Raw genomic sequence first — 21,827 nt, 5'->3', positions numbered from 1 at the left:
TTGTATTTCAATGGAAGATAAAAACATGACTAATTAAAATAAATTATTGCTGTAAAATGAATTTTCAACATGCAGTTATCTGAATCTCAACACTTTTAGTTAAATCTCCTCCAGATTTCCTAGCTCTTATTAATGTGCGTCAGTTTTTAAAAAATAGTTCCATGGTTTGGCCTTCATCCTTTCCTTTTTGTTGAACATAACCATACAAAAACCAAGGGACACAATTGCCGCCATTCCAGAATGAGTTTAGCATGGGCATTATTGATATAGTTAATGATCCTGTATCATCAGCAAAGCACAGAATTAAAATTCACATTGATTTAAGTTGACTTAATGTTTTAATTTGCTTATTTGATTGCTGCTGGAAAGTTGGACACACCATAGCAGCCATCTGACCTGCCCTGTCTCTGTTTCTTCTGACCACTGCCTTGGCTGACCTACTGTGTCTCTTCTGCTTTCTCTCTCGTAATTGCCTCCACCTTCCCGAGTCAAAGCCTAGTGTGGCCTCTCTGTTGTACTGGCCAATCTGGTCTGCGCTACCCAGGAGCTGCCACTTACCCATGCCAGTCTTTTCTGTCATTCCTGGTGCCCAGACAAGCCCAGCTCTACTGTCTACTTCCTAACTGATGCTGCAACAGTGCCTGTGGTGTCCTCTGCCATCACATTTGCCTTCTGTTAAGGCCCCAAATCTCCACCACACTTGCTTTCTGTCTCTCTTGGCAGCTCTCAGCTCAGCTCCTGGCACTTCCATCACCCACATATTGACAAAGCCAAACCACAAGGTAAACTCTTGGCCCTACCACACTGATTTTGGTCCTTTCTCTTTGGACATGGCACTGATACTTGATCTTCCTGGGATTCCCATCTTGGCTTTCTCCTCTGGACTCTTTCTTGGAAAATTCTTCCCCGCTTGCTGCCTCAGGGTGGGGAGCACCCTCCTCATTCCTGCTCTTGGAATTCACAAAATGCTGATGCCTCCTGCCTTGTGTGGTCTTCTCGTGACTACCTCTGAGCCGGGCCAGCTTGGCAGGTTTCCAGCCTGGCTCCAGTCCACTCGGATGCTCTTGTTACCATCTGCTTATCTGCCGTCCACAACTGCAGCAGTTTTGGGGCAGGGTGACAGTGTTGCCTCTCCTCATGCTGCCCGGGGTTTATATACACCTACAGATCAGAGTAGATGCAATAAAATGCAAGTGGGGAGATTGAAACTTACTGTGAGAGAAGAGTTATGGGAAAGGAGGTGGGACGAGAGAATCTCCACGGAGCTATCAGCAGGAGTAAGTAAGAATGAATAGCAGTGAAATAAAAGACTTTGGGGGAGGGAATATGTAAGAACGAGATTGTGAGTATTAAGAGACTGTTCTTGACCGTGAAATCCTACCTACTCAGAACCTTGACATTTGACTAGTTAATGAACATACCCTTAATGAGCTTAGTATAATAACCTGTTCTATTTAATGAATAAATGTCCTAGAAGGATTAATGAGAATAAAATTGAGAATGGAAGTTCTCTAATTCCTTAAATATGATTTGTAAGTTTCATGGGGGTAAGGCTGATACCTAGAGCAACAAAGGGAACCTAAAACATTAATGTGAATTTTTATTATAATTTTACCATATTCCCAAGAGATGATATAATTGGTATCTATGAGCACAAAAATCTTGAGAAATAATGAGGTCACATGATGAAGATGGTTTTCCCCAAGAGTAGATTGTTTCTTTCTGAAATAAGTCCATATAGGGCAGCTCTCTCTAGCACTGAATTAGGATTGTTCCTCCAAGAAGAAAAGGGGGGAAAAGGTTGTTCAGAGGCAAATCACCATAATAATCCATTATTCATATACATTTCTGTTTTTAAAAGCACAGTATTGGTGGAAAAGATATTAGATGCTTGGGCAATCCCCAAGATTTATTTTCACAACTTCAGCATCTGTATTGTTGTATCCTTGATCGCACTTTTAAATTTACTTTAAGGTAAATGATGGTTTAAAAAGGACTTTCTGTTGTCTCATTTGAACTTGTGGACAGGTGTTGGTAAAGTGGGAGGATGAGGGTGTGGGGAGTGGTGGCATCTCTTCCAGTGTTATAGGGAAGATTACATTTTTAATTACAAACAACTATTAGGAATTCAAAAATCCTTAAAAATTACTGGGTTTTTTTTGCAAAGGATTGAGGAGGATTCTACAGATTGCAGCTTTAGTAAAAGAGCCCTATCCTTATAATTGAAGACCCAGGAATAGCAAGAGAATTTGCCAAATAATCTGCAGGTGATTTTAACACAATGCGCCTATATCTGCAGCCCTTACCATTCACCTACATGGAGAGTTCCTACAATATGCTCCTGAATCTGATTGACGGGGTAGATGATGGAAGTGGGTCCTCGTTCCCCACAAGAGCAATGTCATAATCAGGACAGGGACCTATCACCAAGGACTCAGAAGTAAATATATCATAGATGTGAACAAACGTGCAATGAAGACAAAATTATAACTATATGCCTATGTAATAATTTAAATAGCTAAATATACTCTATGTCCTAAAAATGGGTATTCATACACAATGTACTTTTCTTATCAAAGTATTGTAATAAAAATTTACTTTACATCGAAAATGAAATTCTACTAAAGCATATGATCTAAAATAAATTTTTAGCCTTTATAATTTTTACTGAATTATTTCACAGATCATTGAAAATTACCGCCAAGGGCCTCTCCTCCAACTAAGTTGAGAGAACTGAGAGCCCAGAGAAGTTAAATGAATTGCCAAAGGTGGCAGAGTCAGGACTAGACTACAGGGTCACTAAATCCTAGTACAAGACCTCTCCCCCTTATCTCACAGCCTAACGGCTTAGTAATGCATTTACTAGTCTTTATCACATATAGGAGAACCTTTGGGGAATTATTTGAATAGCTTAAATCATTCTTTAAAAACTATACAAAAAAGTCTGAAAATATGCCTTTTTTCTTGATCAGTTTCTTCATGGTAAACAGGTGAGATTAAAATCATGGCTGTGCTTCAAAAAATGGTCTGCAATCCTTCATTCTGTCCACTAGATGGTGAATTTTTGTGTGGCTGAACTGTCCAGTGAATAAGCAAAGTAGGGAAAACAGCTTCAGGTTTACATTAGAACAAATAGAGATCAATGGTAAATGTAGCAAAATGGATAAATCTTAAAAAAAAAAATAAGTCAAAAGAGTAAATTGCAGGAGGCTCTATATCGTATGGTGCTATTTTTATAAAAGGTTAAAATACCCATGTACATATATTTTGTTTAGGAATACACACCTATGTTGACAAACTGTAAAAACATGCTGGGATGATAAGCATCCAGTTCATGGTGGTGGTACATTTGGGGAAGAGTGACGGAGAGTGGGGTTGGGAGAGATGGCACAAGGGATTTCATCTGTACCTGAAATACTTTAAAGGTTTTAAAAATATTCTAAGTAAAGAGAGCAGACAAATATGGAAAATATTAAGATTTGACTTGGCTGGATAATGGGTACCTGGAAGTTCATTATATTATCCTATATGCTTTTCTGCATTCTGGAGACACTAGAATCAAGCTATAATAGGAGGAGACTGCATATTTGCAAAAATACATTACACATTTAGGAACATTGAAATAAATGTTTGATCTAAATTTTTATCAACACAAGTGTATTTATAGGTGAGGAACATTACAATATAGGTTTAGCCCCACTCAAGACTTATGTAACTCTAATACGAGCTGATGTCCTATGGGGTCTAGCCACTGTACAGAATCTCATTCAAGAAAACGTAAGTCTGATCCCAGAAGCCACTGGAGATAATGAAGCCTCTCAGGTGGATGTGGCTATGCCATTTGGCTCTTACACTCTGGAAATATCCTCGTTTTTGACAGGAGAGATCGAATTGTTGACATATGGGATGGTCTTGATCTTCCCTAAGGCTATGGGACATGACTGGGGCTTCAAGGCTTTGGTGTGGCTTGACCTTCTCTTGACTGGATGATAGTTGAGATTCACCCTCTCGCCCTGACCAGCCAATCAGATTCCTTAATCCTCTCCCTTTCTGCAGAGAACTCTGTGAATTATATGACGTGAAATGATTCCCACACCTGGGAACCATGATCCAATGTTACTTCTTTTCTCCTCCTCTATTTGAATATTTAATACAATGTATTCTCTAACTCAGGTCTGTAATCTTTTCCTGATAAGGGAAACTTGATATTTAAACTCTGCTTTCTCACTTGTAGTTAGTTCTGTCATCTACAGCAAGTTCTGGATTTTGTTACATATTTATACTTTGTGAATCAAGAATATATTCTCTCTAGTTTCACTGCCAAATTGAAATTTTTTTCATCTGATTCCATCATTCATTAGTTTTCCTAAACAGGTAAGTCCATTTTATAGCTAATTCATTAAATTACAGTGAATGCTAGTTCAAGTATTCAATTACATTCATGTTTAGGGGCACCTCAAACTCTGATCCTTTTATGTTACATTTCTAGAATTCCTTTCCTCTGATGGAATGATTCAGGGCTAAAGTAGAACTTTTTAAAAAAATGACTTTCATTCAAAAATTATCTACTCTACCTAGTAAATGAAAAGGGGCAGTAAAGAAAAGATAAACATGGGGAGGGAGGATTACAAAAGAAACCAAGAATACAGAAGGAAGTGATAGGTTTAAAGTAGAAAATTAAACTAAGAGAAGGCAGGATGAGAAAAAATGTATCCTACATGCACAAATTGTCTTTTTTTTTTTTTTTTTTTTTAAAGATGACCGGTAAGGGGATCTTAACCCTTGACTTGGTGTTGTCACCACCACACTCACCCAGTGAGCCAACCGGCCATCCCTATATGGGATCCGAACCCGCGGCCCTGGTGTTATCAGCACCGCACTCTCCCGAGTGAGCCACGGGCCGGCCCAAGTCTTTATTATTAACCTATTGTCTGTCAGACACTCTTCTGGGTTCTAGGAGTATAAATATGAATAATACCTACAGTAAGATTAACATTTCAACAAAAATAAGTAGAAGTAAACACATCCTGAGGATACTCGGATATCCAGTAAGCCATTAGAGAAGACTTAGTTACACATACCATATCTTATTCCTATGGAAGGGAGATGTGGTCATTAAGCTCAGGAAGAAGGGTTTTTTGTTATTGTTTTTGGCAGCTGGCTGGTATCAGGATCCAAACCCTTGACCTTGGTGTTATAACACCATATTCTAACCAACTGAGCTAACTGGCCAGCCCTAAAGAAAAGTGTATTTAAGAATACTTTTTAAAAAGCAAAAATAACTCTGATACCAGTTATAACTTCAATTTTCATCAGCATTATAAGGATTAGATAACATCCATCTAAGTCAAATACAAAATAGGTAAGAAAGCTGCCAAAGAGAAAGTAAATTTCATTTCCCTTCAAATTTGCTTTGTGTTTTCCTTGGTTATTCATCAAATCACAGTATATTTTACTGTAGTACCATTCCTTGTCAATTATGACCACAGATGATCTACTTTTAGTTTAAAATAAAAAATAAAAGGCAACGAATAAATTAAATATATGCAAAGTCTTGGATTCTGAAGACAAGAACAGAAAATGAGCAAAATCCACGGGACTTGTTAACAGAAGCACATAAATACATTTTTTACCTAATTCTTCAATCGGGCACTTATAATAGGGATGGATAAAAACAAAGACAATTATTCTCTTCTTTAACCAAGACAATCAAGAGATAAATGTTCTTTGGTTTATGCTGGTTACATAAGATAATTTAAGCTTCACTTAGGCATTTAATAATTTAAGAGATCAGCATTTTCTGTCCATTGAAATAATTGAGGAATCAAAGCATTTCCTATACACATCTAGTAGAAAAAGTTTCTTTCTATTAAAAATGCTTTAAAAAGATCCCTAATATGTTTACATATCCAAATAATTTGTTACTAATACTTCACAAGGAATATCATTTTATTATTGTAATCACAAAATCATAATTTCTGTACAGGAATGTATAAGCGAACATTAATGAATGCATTGATAATTAACTTCATAAAGAGGGTAAATGTACTACAGAACATATTGTAAAGAAAAAAAATATTGTAAAATTCTCTGGCCTTGCAGTGCACTTTTTAGTGCAAGTATTTAAGACACAATAGTGTTCAATTCAGCAAAGTATTGCAGAATGTCATGCCACAGTCCACTTAATTCAAAGAGAGTCAGGACATGCAGCTTGTAATAAAATGTCAGAGTATATATATATAAAAAACCACATGTAATTCATAAAATATATAGTGTTTTATTTAGATGGTTTTAAATGATTTAACTGTAGAATTCAGCATAACTGGAACAAACATCCAAGGTCTTCTCAACAGGAATAATCTTATTGCTAGGCAATGGCTTTGGCTTCAGGTAGGAATGCTTCCCAGTATTTTATCAGCTGTGGATGGTTATAAAAATAAAAGATATCTTCATTACCTTTTTGTCATTTGTATGCATATAGCCTGTATGGCATTAAAAAAAAAAAAAAAAACAACTGTACAAATAGCTAACCATGATTAACATTTACTGATGTCTTGTTCTTAAAGATACTTTAACTTCCTTATCTGAAATCTGCCAATATAAATCATATATACGTTATTTAAAACAATTACTCCTGGCTAATTTCAGTTTTTGATGTAAACAATACAATTTTCAAAAATCTAAAACTTACGATTTTTTTGGTTTATGCAAAATCGTATATCGAAACACACGTTACCATATAGCAAAGTTTACCTTAAATAATACAATTATGATGACCATAAAAGTGATAACATCTCCTAATTCAGAGGATATTCACATTTTATGTTACTGCTAGCCAAGAAGAATGGGATAGAAGGAGGAAGAAAAAAAGATATTGAGCAAGAATGGAAAAAAAAGGACTAGAGAGAAGTAACTGCCAGTCTTCTCTGGGTAGCCCAGAGAACAGATTGAATTATAAACTAAAATTATATTTAAAACAATTCCTTGGGCTGGCCAGTTAGTTTAGTTGGTTAACATCAACATCGAGGGTTCAGAGCCCCGTACCAGCCAGCTGCCAAAATAAATAAATAAAAATAAAATAATTTCTTTAAAAACAAGTTTGTATGTAGTCATTAATGTGGTAAAAATAAATTAATACGTAACTTATTTTCATATTTTAAAAATCTGAGTTTTATGAACTGTTTAAATAAAAACTAGATACAATTTAAAGACATCACTGAATTCAAAAATATAATCTATTAAATTTTACATAGAGAAGTTTTTAGAGCCACATATTTTAAGACTGGAAGAAATCCTTCTATTCAAGACATTAAATTACTTGATCTGTTGCTCAAATTAACATTAAAATATACAAAAAATACAAAAAATAAAAAATACATTAAAATATACAGAAATAAAACTCTATTACCTTATCCTGTTTCAAACTTTTATTTAATGTATCATTAAAACCCACAGTCTTCTGTAGTTAAGAAGATAAATGCCACTTGCAGCATTCAACCACCATCAACTCCAAACAAAACAAAACTCAAACAGTAGAAATAATAAGAAAAAAACTTAAAAAGCCTAATATTGGCCAACTCCAAACAAAACAAAACAAAACTCAAACAGTAGAAATAATAAGAAAAAAACTTAAAAAGCCTAATATTGGGAAAAGTATATCTCTTTTGCCTGGTGTTTAGGAGAAGCAAAAAGGGCCTGAACAGTTTCCAATTACTTTAACTATCATTTTTTCCTTTGTTGCCACTGGCTTTCTCTATTCCATTTCGTATTCTTCCTTGAGTTTAAAAAGCCTATTTCATTAATCACCTTCTTTAAAATGAAAAGGCATACCAAAAATAAACTCCAGAATTTTGTTAAGTTTTATTAAAAAAAAAAATTTGCTTACCTGTTGTTGTGTTTGTACTAATGATTCTAAGTACTTGATGATAACAGTTTTAAAATCCTTCACTCGTTCTTTCTATTAAATAAAGTGCAATATATGAAAAAAAGTCCATTAGTATAAAACTAAATTCAATTTTACCACAAAAATACAGCAAAACGTGACCTTGTTAAGAAAAGTGCAAAACTATTATACATGCCTCAAATCTTCCCACTTCTTTTCGAATTGTTTTAGAGATCTGTTCAAAATCTCTTTCTCCTTGTTGTACTTTTGCCTCCCACTAATAAAAACAAAACAAAAAAAGGAATAAATATTTTATTCTTGTCTGAAAAAGAAATTATATTACCAGCTGTCATGGCCACTCATTTAATTTAAACCTAATGCCTGAAAACCCTGAGAAAGCATAATATTGGTGAAGCTCAATTTAGTAACATCCAAATTTGTATCTAACTTTCTAGTGGTTGAAATGCATGTCAGCTTAATTTCCATTAATATTTCACTACCAGATTTACTCAAGATTATTAGAATATTCCAATATTTAATAAACTACAATGTCTACAGTTTAATTAAACATAACTAAGAAAAATTTTAGGTACAAAATTCATTACAAATAAATTAGCAGTGTCACAGTGAAATGTTCTCATTGTAAAAATATCATTAATTATTTCAGAATATATCAACAATATTGTTAATTTCAAGAACACATGTTCATCACAATTTATATGCTCATGGAAATACTTTAAATTAGAAAAATTATGTGGCAAACATTTAAAAACATTTTTGTATGTAATGGTAATATGACCAGATTTTTAAAAAAGTAGAATTATGGTCTACTGAAGATTCATCAGTAAACATTAAATTCAGTACAGAAACAACAAAATGTTGTGGTTTGTGATAAATGGAACAGCTAAAATAAAATAACTGAAAACTTAAGTAATAAAATGATATTTTTCTCACTATGTAACCAAAACACTGGTACATACTCTTCAAAGAGCAGGTACATTTATTTTTAGTAATATAAAGGTTGTCCTACCTCTTCAATTTCCTTATTGAAGCATGGCAAAAAAAGTGTATAAATTATAATAAACTTATACAAATTTTCTAAAGTACCATATATAATACATATATATGGGGGATAATATTGCCTGGACAGCTAAAAGTGGGATAAGTCTACCTCTAAAAGCATTTTTAGACACAAAATAAGTAATTATATGAAATCAAATTAACCATCTAAAAAGAAAGGTGTAATTATTAATGTACAGGTTACTTTTAGATCTTATCCTTGTATGTTTCTTTTTCCATTCGATAATCATGTGGAGGTAACGAAAGGGCTCTGGAGATTTCAATAATGATCAAAATGTTATAGTAATTCTAATACAGTTCATAGAAATATAAAAAAATAGCTAAGTGTTGAATGTTCAGAAAAAAATTTATGAAAAATTATGCACATATGAATGACTCATGAAAGATCTGAGTAAAGAGATAAAGCACTTAGAATCAGTAATCACCTCTCTTATTTCATTTTTAGCTTGCTGTATTTTATCTGGTTTGTTAGCAACCATCATTTTTGCCTCAGTTTCACGTTTTTTGAGCAAAGTAATTTGAGCATCTTCCCATTTCTGCCAGCATTTCATTCGATGGTCAAACACACCCTATAAGTGAATGACATAATGCAATTAAGTAACACTGTAAAATAATTTCATAACACTAAAAGTGCTGTAATATTGAAAGCAATAAAACCAAGTATTTAAATGCTATTCTAATACATTAAGATGTACAAAAGAAGCATGCTGATATCAAAAACAATAAATTTCCATATTTGTTTGCTTAAAACAAAACAAAAAAATCCCTGTTGCTGGATGAAAAATGAGAGCTCAGAACCAAAAAACTATACTCAAAATCAGTTTCACTAGCCTTTAGGGTTTTAAATGTGGAATATAATAAGATTTCTAACAGAATTTTATGCTTTAAAGAAGGATGTCTATTCAATAGGAAAATGTGTCATACCTACATTGGAAGTTTTCCTGTTAAATAATATCAAAAGCAGATTTACGTATTGGAAAACGTCAAAATTTGAAAAATGAAATGGAAAAAACTCATAAGATGAAAGGAAGTTAAGTAAAAATGGTGGAAGAGATTCCAATAGCAAATAAAAAAATGGCAAAGCAATTAAAAAATAATGGTCTAACAAAATAAAAAATAAAAAGACAGTCCTACATAAAATGAAAAGGGCGGAAGTTTATTTAGTATGTAGAACTAAAGAAAGAAACATACAATAAGACCCTAACAGAACAAGTCAAACAAATCCACACCTCTCAAGGGGTCTAGCAGAGCAAGAACAAGTGAAAGGAGAAAAGAAATAAAAATGTAAACTTCTGAGGGTAATTAGAAGTCTCATGAAAAAAACTGATGGATAGGATGAGAGAATCCACTAAGAATCCTTTTTGTAGTTTGATGCTGAGGATATATTAGTATTATTTTAGTATTTACTAATTGAACAAATGAAGCAAGCATTAATAAATTTTATGAACCAGAAAATATTAAACTAGTTATTTTAATTTATTCCAAATAAAAAATTTTGAATCAAGAAGCAGTAAATAAATACATGTTCCTATAGAAACCTGATGAAGAGAAAAACAGATAGTATATTAAAAAAAAAAAAATCAAATTTAGGTTCTAATATTAGCTTTGTCACTTGTTTGACCTTGGGTAAATTCATTTAATTTCTCCAAGCCATAGTTCTCTCAAATATAAATGGGTGGAAATGATGCCTACTTTTGTGGATCAGATATATGACAAGATATTAATCCACTCTAGTAGAACCAACCTTTCCAGTAAAGGGGTAGGTTTGTCTACACTGATCATCCACTTAGGACCTCCATCCCCCTTGCCAATTTATGATATACATTTGTATGCAAGCCAGTCTAGGTTAGACAAGGCTGCAGGTGTGAAACAGTTTTCCTGGCCCACCAGAAAACTTAACACTGCAATTTTAATTTAATTATCACCATATTCTAATTCAGTGACTCTAAAATTATGCTGCCTAGCTTCTTGGGGTTTCTAAAGGGATCTTAACCCTTGACTTGGTATTATCGGCACCACGCTCACCCAGTGAGCAAACCAGCCATCCCTATAAAGGATCCGAAACCGTGGCTTTGTTGTTATCAGCACTACACTCTCCTGAGTGAGCCATGGGCCGGCCCACCATTCATTCTTTCTACTGTACTGTCAAGTCATAGGGGAAGACAATATTAAGTTATCAATACTCATCTTGAAGCCATTTTATTTTATTTATTTATTTTATTGGTGGCTGGACAGTATAGGGATCCAAATCCTTGACCTTGGTGTTGTAACACTGCACTCTAACCAACTGACCTAACTGGCCACCCCTGAAACTATTTTATATGTACTAGTATAGTACAAATTTACAGATTTAAATACAGGCCTAATAGGAAACCAAATGTTTTATAAAGCAAACCAATGAAGTCAGAAGAATGCAAGAAAAATTAAGAAGAGCTTACTTTCACTGCAGCAATAAGACGAATGTAGTCACTAAGAAGTTCTGAAAACATGTAAAAGTCAGCAAAAGCTTGTTCTTGATGTAACTGGTCTATCTTCTCCTCAACCTCTGCAAGCTGAGACAAAGCTCTAGATAAAGCGGTATGATCCTCAGAATTACCTAACATGGCAGCACTTTTAGCAAAGGCAGCTGTGTTAGCTGAAAGCTCTGAAATAAAAAAGCATTAACTTTAAGTGTTCATAAGTAAAGTTTTAAAATATCGCATTGATTTTGAATTTTCTAAATTTTATCTATTCACTAATTGCTAAGATAATATTTTAAGTTAATTAACATGAAACAATTAGTCATTAAAATGCCTTGGTCATAAATGCCAAGTGCTCAGAGATCTACCGAAAATTAAGAATCATCGCTGCCTATATTCCCAGGCAATGAGCTATGCTTAAATAATTTAATATAATAATATGCTTCCTCTTTCTCCCTCAAAGTGCTCACACACTGTTCATTCCTAAAAAAAGGCAAGAAATATATTTTTAATATGAGAATCACTGGGAACACTCATAATTGATATATACTACATTCTTTGGCCTTTAAATATCTGTCATTAAAACTAATGTCTATAATTTCTAAGGAGATTACAGGAGAAAAGGTAAAATATACACACATTCACATAAACCTTATTCCTTTTTTCCTTGTTATGCAACAATGTTCATTAAAATATTCAAATCTCTAAAACAATTTTTGAACATGACCATCTCAGATATTTCAAATAAAGAAAAATAGATGTTTATAGGTTGCATTCTGTACACTGCCTGGAAATTGCTCTGTTGCTTTAATTATGTAAAATTCTTTAAAAGAAATATAAAGCCCATTCCCTAAGAGATGCATAATATAAATGGCAAAAGCTGTTACAAACTACTTTCAATAATAAATGTATTAGTAGGTTTCTGTAATTATCTTAACAAAGTGTATTGCTGGTAATGTTATACATTAAATTACTTATTAAATATTTTGGAAAAGTGACATTAAAAGCCCTGGATTCTTTAAAAATAAAACAAACCAAAAAAACACCAAAATACCTCACTATGGATTAAAAAAATGGAAACTAAACCTTTCTATGAATTTCTACCAAATCTTCCTCCAACCTCAACCAAGGTTTTTAAATATTGTGGTTTGAAAATAAAGAAAATACTTCAAAGGGTTTTCCAGGAAACAGAGGAACAAAACAAATACTTCCAAGAGAATTTTCAAATATCAATTTTTGAATCTTAAGTTTTTTATTATAATCCAAGTTACTAATTAATAGGATTTTACTAATTAATAAGATTTCTTCATCCATTAAATTGTAAAAAACATTTAGCAAAGAGTTAATCAAGTTAGCAACTTTAATTCAAAATTTAAATAGTTTTATAAGCTCAGCATTTTTCTATTTCTAAACTAGAAGTTAAATTAAAATAGAGCAAAAACTTTTAAATAATGAAGTTGAAATAGGAAATATTCTCAAATTATTATTTTCTCTCTTCTGTAATAACTTCAGAATATTTAAATAAAATTAATAAAATATTTTAATTAGTTTTATGGTACTAAACATATAAACAACAAGGCGAACAAACCTTTTCTATGACAGACCAAGGCTTCAACATTGGCATGAAGTTTCCTAAGTTGCTGATCCAGATTCTCAAATTGCTGCTGCTTTTCTTCAAACCACTAAAAAAAAAAAAAAAAAAAAAATGGAGCTAATTTAGAAAGAACAAACCATTGTAAATTAGGTTACCAATAGCAAGCTACATTCCTTGTTTTAAAGCAACAAATTAACCATGTATAAGCATGGTGAACAACTAATGTGGCTAAGAACTAAACTCAATAAGCAAATTAATATCCTATTTTCTACTTGTACAGCTTTAAAATGCAATTGTTGGGCTCATTAATTCATCTCATTATTCAAGTCGAAAAATCAGCTCTTACTGCATCCGATTCATTCATCTTGATTGTCATTTTGTTGACAGCGTCGGCAGCCTTGTTCACCATCCTCAATATTCCTGCTCCACTCAGAGCCTGTGTATTAACTGCTCTAGGCAGCTGGAATTGAATGACAAATAAGGGCAAACAAACCGGTTAAAAGCCTAGAGGTTTAACTGAACACAAAAGGAACCCCCCAAAAGAAAAAAAAAAAAAGAAGTGGTATTTTCTTCACTCTCATACATTTCAATAGTGAGATCTAATTTCTCAAATACACTACTTGTACATTCTCAAAGGAAAACTTAAAAAATAGACTTTCCATTTGGTTTTCTCTTGCACGTTTACATTTAGATGAAACAAACACCCTGTTTGTCAAAATACATTAAGAAATTGCCGAGACCCGAACACTGGCCACCTGTATGCTTGTAGAAATAAACTGTTTATAAGGAAAGAAGAAGAAAATCTTGAGAAAAATCTCCTTTTGCTCAGTTAGGATTGTGTGGTTTTGTGTTTTTAAAAAATTCTGGGTCTCAAGTAAATTTTTACAAAATCTCGAACAATAACAATTAGAACTCTAAACTTACGAGCCTAAAATGTACCAAACATCTCAAATATAAAGAACAGCATGATTATAATTCAGGCTTTTTCAAATCACAAATTCACATTTTGAAACCTTAACAAGGATATTAGAATGTAGACACACAAGCACATATTCAGCTTTCTCAAAAATGAGGTCTGAATAAACTTATTTCTACATGACACCTAAGCAATAACTTAGGGCATTCAGAGTTAGACTATCTATAAACCATTCTCTTAAATCTGATTTTAAATTTTCAAAAAAGAAACTGATCATCCTATAAATATTGATGCACAAAAGATATTTTGATAGTAATTTAGTTAAGTAATTAAAGCACTAAGCAAAAAAAAAAAAAAAAAAAAAAAAAAAAAAAAAAAAGAGCTCTATTCCATCTATTAATCCAATTATTTACTGGATATCTATTCTTATGTAAATGAGAAATTTTAATAAGGAATTTTATATATAAAAATTTTAAGTAGAAATAATACCTCTGAACTTTCCAAGAACTGCCTTAAGTCAGGATCCTGTAGTAAAGTTGGATGTTTTACTGTTCTTTGAAGATACCTAGATTTAAGAGTAAAATTGCTCCTTTATCAGTGGCATTTTGCTTTAAATCATGTTTGAACAAAAGAATAAAAATAAAAAAACTAAGTAAAAAGGTGTCTTCAGTCTGCTTCCTATTAGTCTGCCCTCACTGTAATTATTTAGAATCTTACAGTAATTTAATAACTAAAAAGCTTTTTGTTCATCTTTTAAAAATTAATATGCTACCCTCTTTTCATAATTATATAAAAATAGAAATGGCAGGGGGTTGGGAGTAGGAGTGGGAAGAGGTTAAATAACTTACCAAACCTCTCACTGCAAAGTATTAGAGTTGTAAAAGGGTACATGAGCTTGCTGAATAATTTTATCTTCAGATGGAGACAATATATTCTCAGTTATAATTTTAGAGTCCTAAGATACTTATTACTCCTTATTACTCTATATATTCCACCCAACAATTTTTTTAGTTGCTATTCTCACCAAATGGGAAACAGCCTACCAATTTCTTCCTTTTATTTATTTATTTTTTTTACTTAGCAGCAGATGTAAATAATCACAATCAGCTCTGGTCATTATTTGACAAGAACTAAATTTCCTTCAATATTTCTATTTTTAAGGTTTTGCTATTTTTGATAAATATCTTACCTAAATATAATACCACATGAAATAAAAATAAAAAAGTAAAGAGAAACACCATTATAAAATCACTATTAACCCAATTAGTCATGTTCCTTTACTAGAAAAGCTCACATTTGCCTGTCACTCATAATAAATTACCAATCAAATTTCATAAAAGAAAGTCAATATTTGATTATTTTTGATTATTCATCTAATCTCATTTTTAAAAAAATTGCTGTTTACCCAGATTAATGACTTTATGCAGTAATATTTCAATTATAACATTTTACTTCACAGTTAATATACCTTTATTCTATTTCTCTAAAATAAATGTAGTAATTTCTTCTACCTTTTTACAAGATTATAAAAATATGCCTTAAAATTAATAAAGTTCCTGAAGAAAAGTGGTAACCTTCTGTAAAGTCAAATTCTACACATGGTCAAAACGACATTTATTAATGTTTAAATGTTAACTTCCATTTTATATATTTAAATGAAATACATACCATATTAAACTTCATTTTAAGACAGCAGTCCACATAAAAATTCATTATAACAGAAACAGAGCATTTAACATATATGTATAATATAATCTATGCTGTGGTTTTAAAAAATATTTGCTGCCTATATTATCAAGGCAAAAAAGATGTAACAAAAACATTGATCCTGTAAGTTTAAGCAATTTTGGAATTTTCTCACTAGAATTTGACCTCCAATTTTAACTGAAATTTTCCCCACACTATCAGGTAAGTTATTTAGTTGTTTAGACTACATATTACCTGAAGGCGGTTTGCATAAGTTGTTCATCTTGGTATATACAATAGCCGGTAAATAGCAGGCACTCAGATATTGGAAAAAGAACAAGCAGGAAGACAAAACATCTAGTACCCAACAATTAAGAAATAGTTCAATGTTTCAAACCTAAATGGAAATACCTAATACCACTTATATTATAAAACAGTTTTCCAAAGTGAGTTCTGTAGAGTACTAGTCTCATGCAGTATTCCATAAAGAAGATTGATTCTATAATCAAGAAAGTTTGAAATATATTACACACATATTCCTCTCTCTAAGATTCATATTGGGTGAGGGGGAAAAAAAAGATTCATATTGAGCAGCATTATATTAAGTGCTGTAAGAAGTCCTATAAAAAATAAACTTCGTTTAACTTTGTTAAACCCTATGCTAACAAAACTCAACTGACTACAGATCCCTTTTTTCACTCCACCACATATTGGCATTCTGAGGAATAAATTTTGAAAAATGATAATCTAAAAAAAGAGTAAAATTTTCCTTTTTCTTAAGGGTTAAGTGAAAGTAAAGAACTAACTAAAAGAATATATATGTATATATATAAAGCTTATATCCTGTTAAATTAATAACAGAAACCTAAAATAGATTTTAAAACAATGAATATACACCAATTCAGAATTAAGATCAGAGAAAGTTATAGACATATAAAGGAAGGAGAGAGAACAAAAATGGAAAAAGTGTAGGAAGAAGGAAGAAGACATAAAAATAGGTATAGGGAGAAATAGAAACAATGAAGGAAGACTGAAATGGAAGACACAATGGAAGTGATGAAAATATCAAGGAGCGAGTCGGCAGGGAAAAAAAAAAGAAAAAGAAAGTATCAGACCCAACAAGAGGTGGTCAATGGTTGTTCTTGAGATTTTCTCCAAGTAAAGCTTACTAATAAATTTATTAATTAATTAATTTATTTAAAAGATGACCGGTAAGGGGATCTTAACCCTTGACTTAGTGTTGTAAGCACCACAGTCACCCAATGAGCTAACCAGCCATCCCTATATGGGATCCGAATCCATGGCCTTGGTGTTATCAGCACCACACTCTCCCAAGTGGGCCACCTGCCGGCCCTTACTGATAAACTTAGAAGAATCACTTAGGGCTATCAAGTTCCTATTTACTTACCCAAAACAAAACAAAATAAAGCAGGTCATATAAAATGCTTGACAGTAAAGTTAATATTTCTCTTGCTTGGAACTCAATCATAAGTGCTAGCAATGAGAAAACAGAAATGCAGAAAGAGCCTGGGTCTTGGATGACATTCATCCGTTCATTCAACAAATATTTACTGGGCACTTACTACATGTCAGGTACTCTTCTGAGTACTTGCAATACATCAGTGAACAAGAAACCAAGATCTCTTCCCTGGTGGAGCTTATATTTCAGTACAAGTCAGACAGTAAACTATAAACATAATAAACATATAAATTATGTAGTATGTAACAATGTGGCAAGTGCTGTAATAAAAAAGAAAAGACAGAATAGGGTAAGTGGGACCAAGTGTATAAGATGTGGTTGGTGGCAATTCAAATAGAATTGGTCAGAATGAACCCAGTGATGAGAACAGGCTTCACTGGAAAGGTATTTGAACTTGAAAGAGGAATGGCAGTTAGCCATGCAGATACCTAGAAACAAAGCATTCTAGGCAGAGGGAGCACCTGGTGAAAAGACTCTAAGGTAGGACAATGCCTGAGATGTTTGAGAAGCAGCAAAAAGTCGGTGTAGCCCAAGGCAAAGTGAGAGATCAAGGAGGATATGAGATGAAACAGGTAACAGAGTGAGCGATTCTGGTCATGTAAAGTCTTGTAGTCCATTAAAAGGACTATGGCTTTTACTGAGTGAAATGGGGTTAATATGATCTAATTTATGTTTTAAAAAGATTACTCTAGGTGCTGTATTAAAAAAAGAGTAAAAGTGCCAAGGATAGAAGCAGAGAGACCAATTAGGAGACTACTGAAGTTAAGTAAGGCCTTTGGACTAGTAGTCACTAGACTGGTGAGATATGGTTGTATTCCAGATATCAGAAGGAAGCAATAGGATTTCCTGATAAATTAGGTAATCCTGAATCGTTGACTACCTCCAAACTCCTTGATATGAAATAATGAATTAGATAACCTGCATTAACTGTTCAGGCTTTGCCAGTTGGGTTTTTAGATGCTTGAAATGAACACAATCCTAACTGATATACTTTTATTTTAGAGATAAGAATGCATTTAAGTAATGTGCCCAAGGTCACACAGATAGTGTGGAGTGCAATACAGGTTTACAGGTTTCAACTGAAAAGGGATTTTAAATCTTATATTCTATTATCATGCTCCTCAAAATTTCTTAGTTTATATTTGCAGAAGTGCATCCTTACCTATAAAATAAACTCAGTAAGATTTTAAGATGTGAAGCACTCTCAAGAAAACCAAGTGAGCCATCTTAGAAATACTCGTAATGGAAGTAGTCTCTGCTCACTTTACTGAGAATGGCACAGGGGAGTACTTGGGTACTTATCCATTCCCTTTCTCCTCCAAGTTTTTATTTTTTTGGCAGCTGGCTACTATAGGGACCTGAACCCTTGACCTTGGTGTTATCAGCACCATGCTGTCACCAACTGAAATAATCAGCCAGCCCCTAGCTTTTAATACCAGATGTTTATCCTTTCATTCAAGATAGTCACCCGGATTCTCTAAATTGAACATATAAATACGTAAATGAATATCACAGTATTAAATAAAGTAATACAAAGAGAAATACTTCCCTGACCCACCAGAACCAGGGCTGGATATCCCACAGATATGCCTCTTATAATGTTCAAATTTTAAAAGATGTCACAGGAAAATCATTTTAGAAAGGTTGGCTATATGAAAACGTAAGAAAAATGCAGTTTTAAAATCTTGTACAGATTAAAAAACAAATGTGAGGGCCGGTCCGTGGCTCACTTGGGAGAGTGTGGTGCTGATAACACCAAGGCTGCGGGTTCGAATCCCTGTATAGGGATGGCCGGTTAGCTCACTTGGGAGAGCGTGGTGCTGACAGCACCAAGTCAAGGGTTAAGATCCCCACAGGAACTGATTAAAATTGGCTGGGATAGAAGAATTAGGATTAGAGTAAAACTAAAGAAATCACTCCAGTTCCTTTGCTTCTATACTTTTATGCCTGTATTTTCTTTAGACATTTCTTCTAATGGAAAATGAACTTTTCCCTCATATTATACTGTTTATTTTTTTCACCACTGCAAATTCCACTAAGGTAGCATTTAACAAGCAACATTTATCAATAAAGAAATTATCTTTACACAAATGCTGGGTCAAGTTTCAATATTCCCTTACAACTCTACTCAACATTTTATACTACATGAAGGTATGGTAAGTACTATGTAATGCAGTCAAGTTATAAGAAAGGTGAATGTAGAATCAAATTATATGTCCTTGGTACGATAAATCTTCATTAGGTTCCTTATCAAGCATGCCGTCCAAAATATTTCAAATTAACTCATAGAAAAATAGGACTTGAAAGGTCTCTCAAAGGGTCGTGGTTACATTTTCAGAAAGGACTAAGTGAAATCAAGGCAGAGCATTATCTACCTTTACTCTCAAATGTATTCAGTCTATGACCTCTCCCACAACAGAATCAATCCTAATGCCTAACCTAAACTTCTTTTGATGCAATTTAAATCCTTTTCCTGGGTAATTGCCAATTCTCACAGACATAATCCCATCTAAATCTTCTCTAATGTAAGATTTTACATTGTATATTTCTTAGCTTTTCTTACTGCCTATTCAATCCTGACTTTACTGTGGCACTTTCTTGAAATTTAAATAATTCACTACTAAAAACCAGAAATAAATTGCCTTAATATAGTTTTAAGAAATAATTTGTACTCTGGAGATATATATATATACCTCCCCCCAAAACCTATCCTCCCACCCCAACCATTGATTTTAAACCAAATGAGAAAAAAAAGAGTAAGAAAATTTTTAAAACTATGAAATTAGATAATGTTTCAAGCCTGGGTAATTACGAACTTATACTCTAAAAGTAGGGCTTTAAGAGAGTTTCAAATTTGTTTTCTCACATTGTCAGCATATCAAGGAAGAAATAAATGTTAAGATTCTGGGAGTGGGATTCCTCCCATCCATTCCTCTTTTAATCTGCCACAATAAAGACAAGTCTTCAAAGCTACAGGAAATGTGCAGAGTCAAGTATTCTAAAGGAAGATAGAGCATATATATTAATCTTTAAGTATACAGTCAATTCAAGCAACGACTAATACTTTTGTACATTAAAGTCAAAATCAAGTGTACAAAAATGAGGGGCAAAAACTGCATTTTTCACTGTATTTAATGATGTTCTTACCAAGTAATAACTAAAAAGAAAAATTTATTCAGATGAACTATAATTAGCTAAATGATCTAACATAGTACACGAATATGGTATAACTTCCTAAGAACCTAAATAACACCAAAGTGAGATTATTTTTATCCAAATATTTTTTTATCAACTCTCCCCCGTTCACAACTTCCATGTATTCCTTTCACAAGCCTAGCAGTTTCTTAGTGCTCTTGTTGACTACATCTGTGATATATACCTTTATATGCCTGCTTGTAGCATATGATACAAAAACAGGTGTTATTTTATTATACAGACTATCGATGAAGATGAATAAAAACAGAACAAGTATATAGTATTGTGTTGCTGAAATAAGTAATTTTTTTTTTGGCGGATGGCCTGTATGAGACTCTGAAGATTTCCTTAATAAAATTTAAAGTACTTTTTAGAACCACCAAGTGTACTTTGAAAAAAATCATTAAAACACAGTCATGCCATGTAGTGGATTGAATTATGCTCCCCCCAAACTCACTGAAACTTGAGTTGTGTCCCCCAAGTTTTATGTATTAGGAATTTAGCCCCCAGTGTGACTGTAAAGAGGGTGGGAATCCTATTATTGCAATTGTAAGGTGGGCCTTGAAGAGCTGATTGCAGGATCATACAGTAGTGAATGGATTAAAAATGGTGGTCAGGGGCGTGGTTCTGAGGGCTTTAAAAGAAGAAAACAGTCTATCTTTCTCCTCTCTCTCTGCTTCCACCATCTTGCAATGTGAGACCCCTGGTTCACTGTTGCCATCACCAGATGGACTTTGGACTTCCGAGCCTCAGAAACTGTAAGCAATAAATTTCATTTTCTCTATACATCACCCAGTTTCAGGTATTTTGTTATAAGCAACATCAATGGACTAATACATGCCATATAATGGAATTAGATTTATATTAATGAAGTAAAAACATTAGAGTAATAAAGTATAGCTATCTAGAATTACCTTTCAAGAGCTGCTCTCCGCTTTTCTACAAACTCAGTGGATGATGAATCTTCTTTACCCACTTTGACCTTGGTCATGCCTTTGAAAAAGGTGAATGAGATTCATGATGATTTTATATTATTTTGACACAGTCTTTTATAATCACTTCTTCATAATTTAAAATATACTTTGAATTTGAGCTTGACAAAAAAGCTCCTAAATTTGTTACTGGTATCTTACTTAAAAAGCAAAACCTTTTGAGAAACTAAATCTCATGATATGTTAACATCTTTACTTTGGAAATGCTTACAACATGAGAGAATAGATAAAGAAGCTGAGCTGTGTTTGTAGTGTTCTGACCCATACTGTTTATGTAAAAGCTTATATCAAAAAGATTCCTTATCTGTTGTATTTTATACTCCTCGTAAATTAAAAGGTGTCTGCATTTCAATATGCATAGTGGAATTTCAAACAGCAAATTTAAACTCAATTAACATTTTCATTCTTATAAGCAATAATTAAGGTTTTTTACTTTGGGGGTGACGAAAATAAAAATAAATATAACCTATAAATTTGCTAAACGTTTTCCCTGCTGCAAATTCTAAGACCATGTTTGTGTTTATTTATCATAGCTTGCTTTTT

The 21,827-nt window shown here is 32.9% G+C and overlaps 1 protein-coding gene across 1 annotated transcript; it reads right to left on the bottom strand.

Moving 5' to 3' along the window:
* Positions 1-5,931: 5,931 nt before the first annotated feature.
* SNX2 (sorting nexin 2) lies at positions 5,932-21,283 on the bottom strand. Its single transcript, XM_008591819.1, has 10 exons — positions 21,207-21,283; positions 14,421-14,496; positions 13,362-13,475; positions 13,010-13,103; positions 11,401-11,606; positions 9,388-9,531; positions 8,913-8,924; positions 8,079-8,159; positions 7,886-7,957; positions 5,932-6,418 (listed from the first exon to the last, which is right to left on the bottom strand). The coding sequence occupies exons 1-10, from the start codon at positions 21,281-21,283 to the stop codon at positions 6,368-6,370; spliced, it is 927 nt and encodes a 308-aa protein (XP_008590041.1). The 3' UTR covers positions 5,932-6,367.
* Positions 21,284-21,827: the final 544 nt, after the last annotated feature.

Source organism: Galeopterus variegatus, unplaced genomic scaffold, assembly GCF_000696425.1.
Source record: "Galeopterus variegatus unplaced genomic scaffold, G_variegatus-3.0.2 Scaffold7318, whole genome shotgun sequence".
Lineage (NCBI taxonomy): Eukaryota > Metazoa > Chordata > Mammalia > Dermoptera > Cynocephalidae > Galeopterus > Galeopterus variegatus.
Note: the sequence above shows the minus strand (reverse complement) of the source record. Positions and strands in the feature narration are given on the sequence as shown.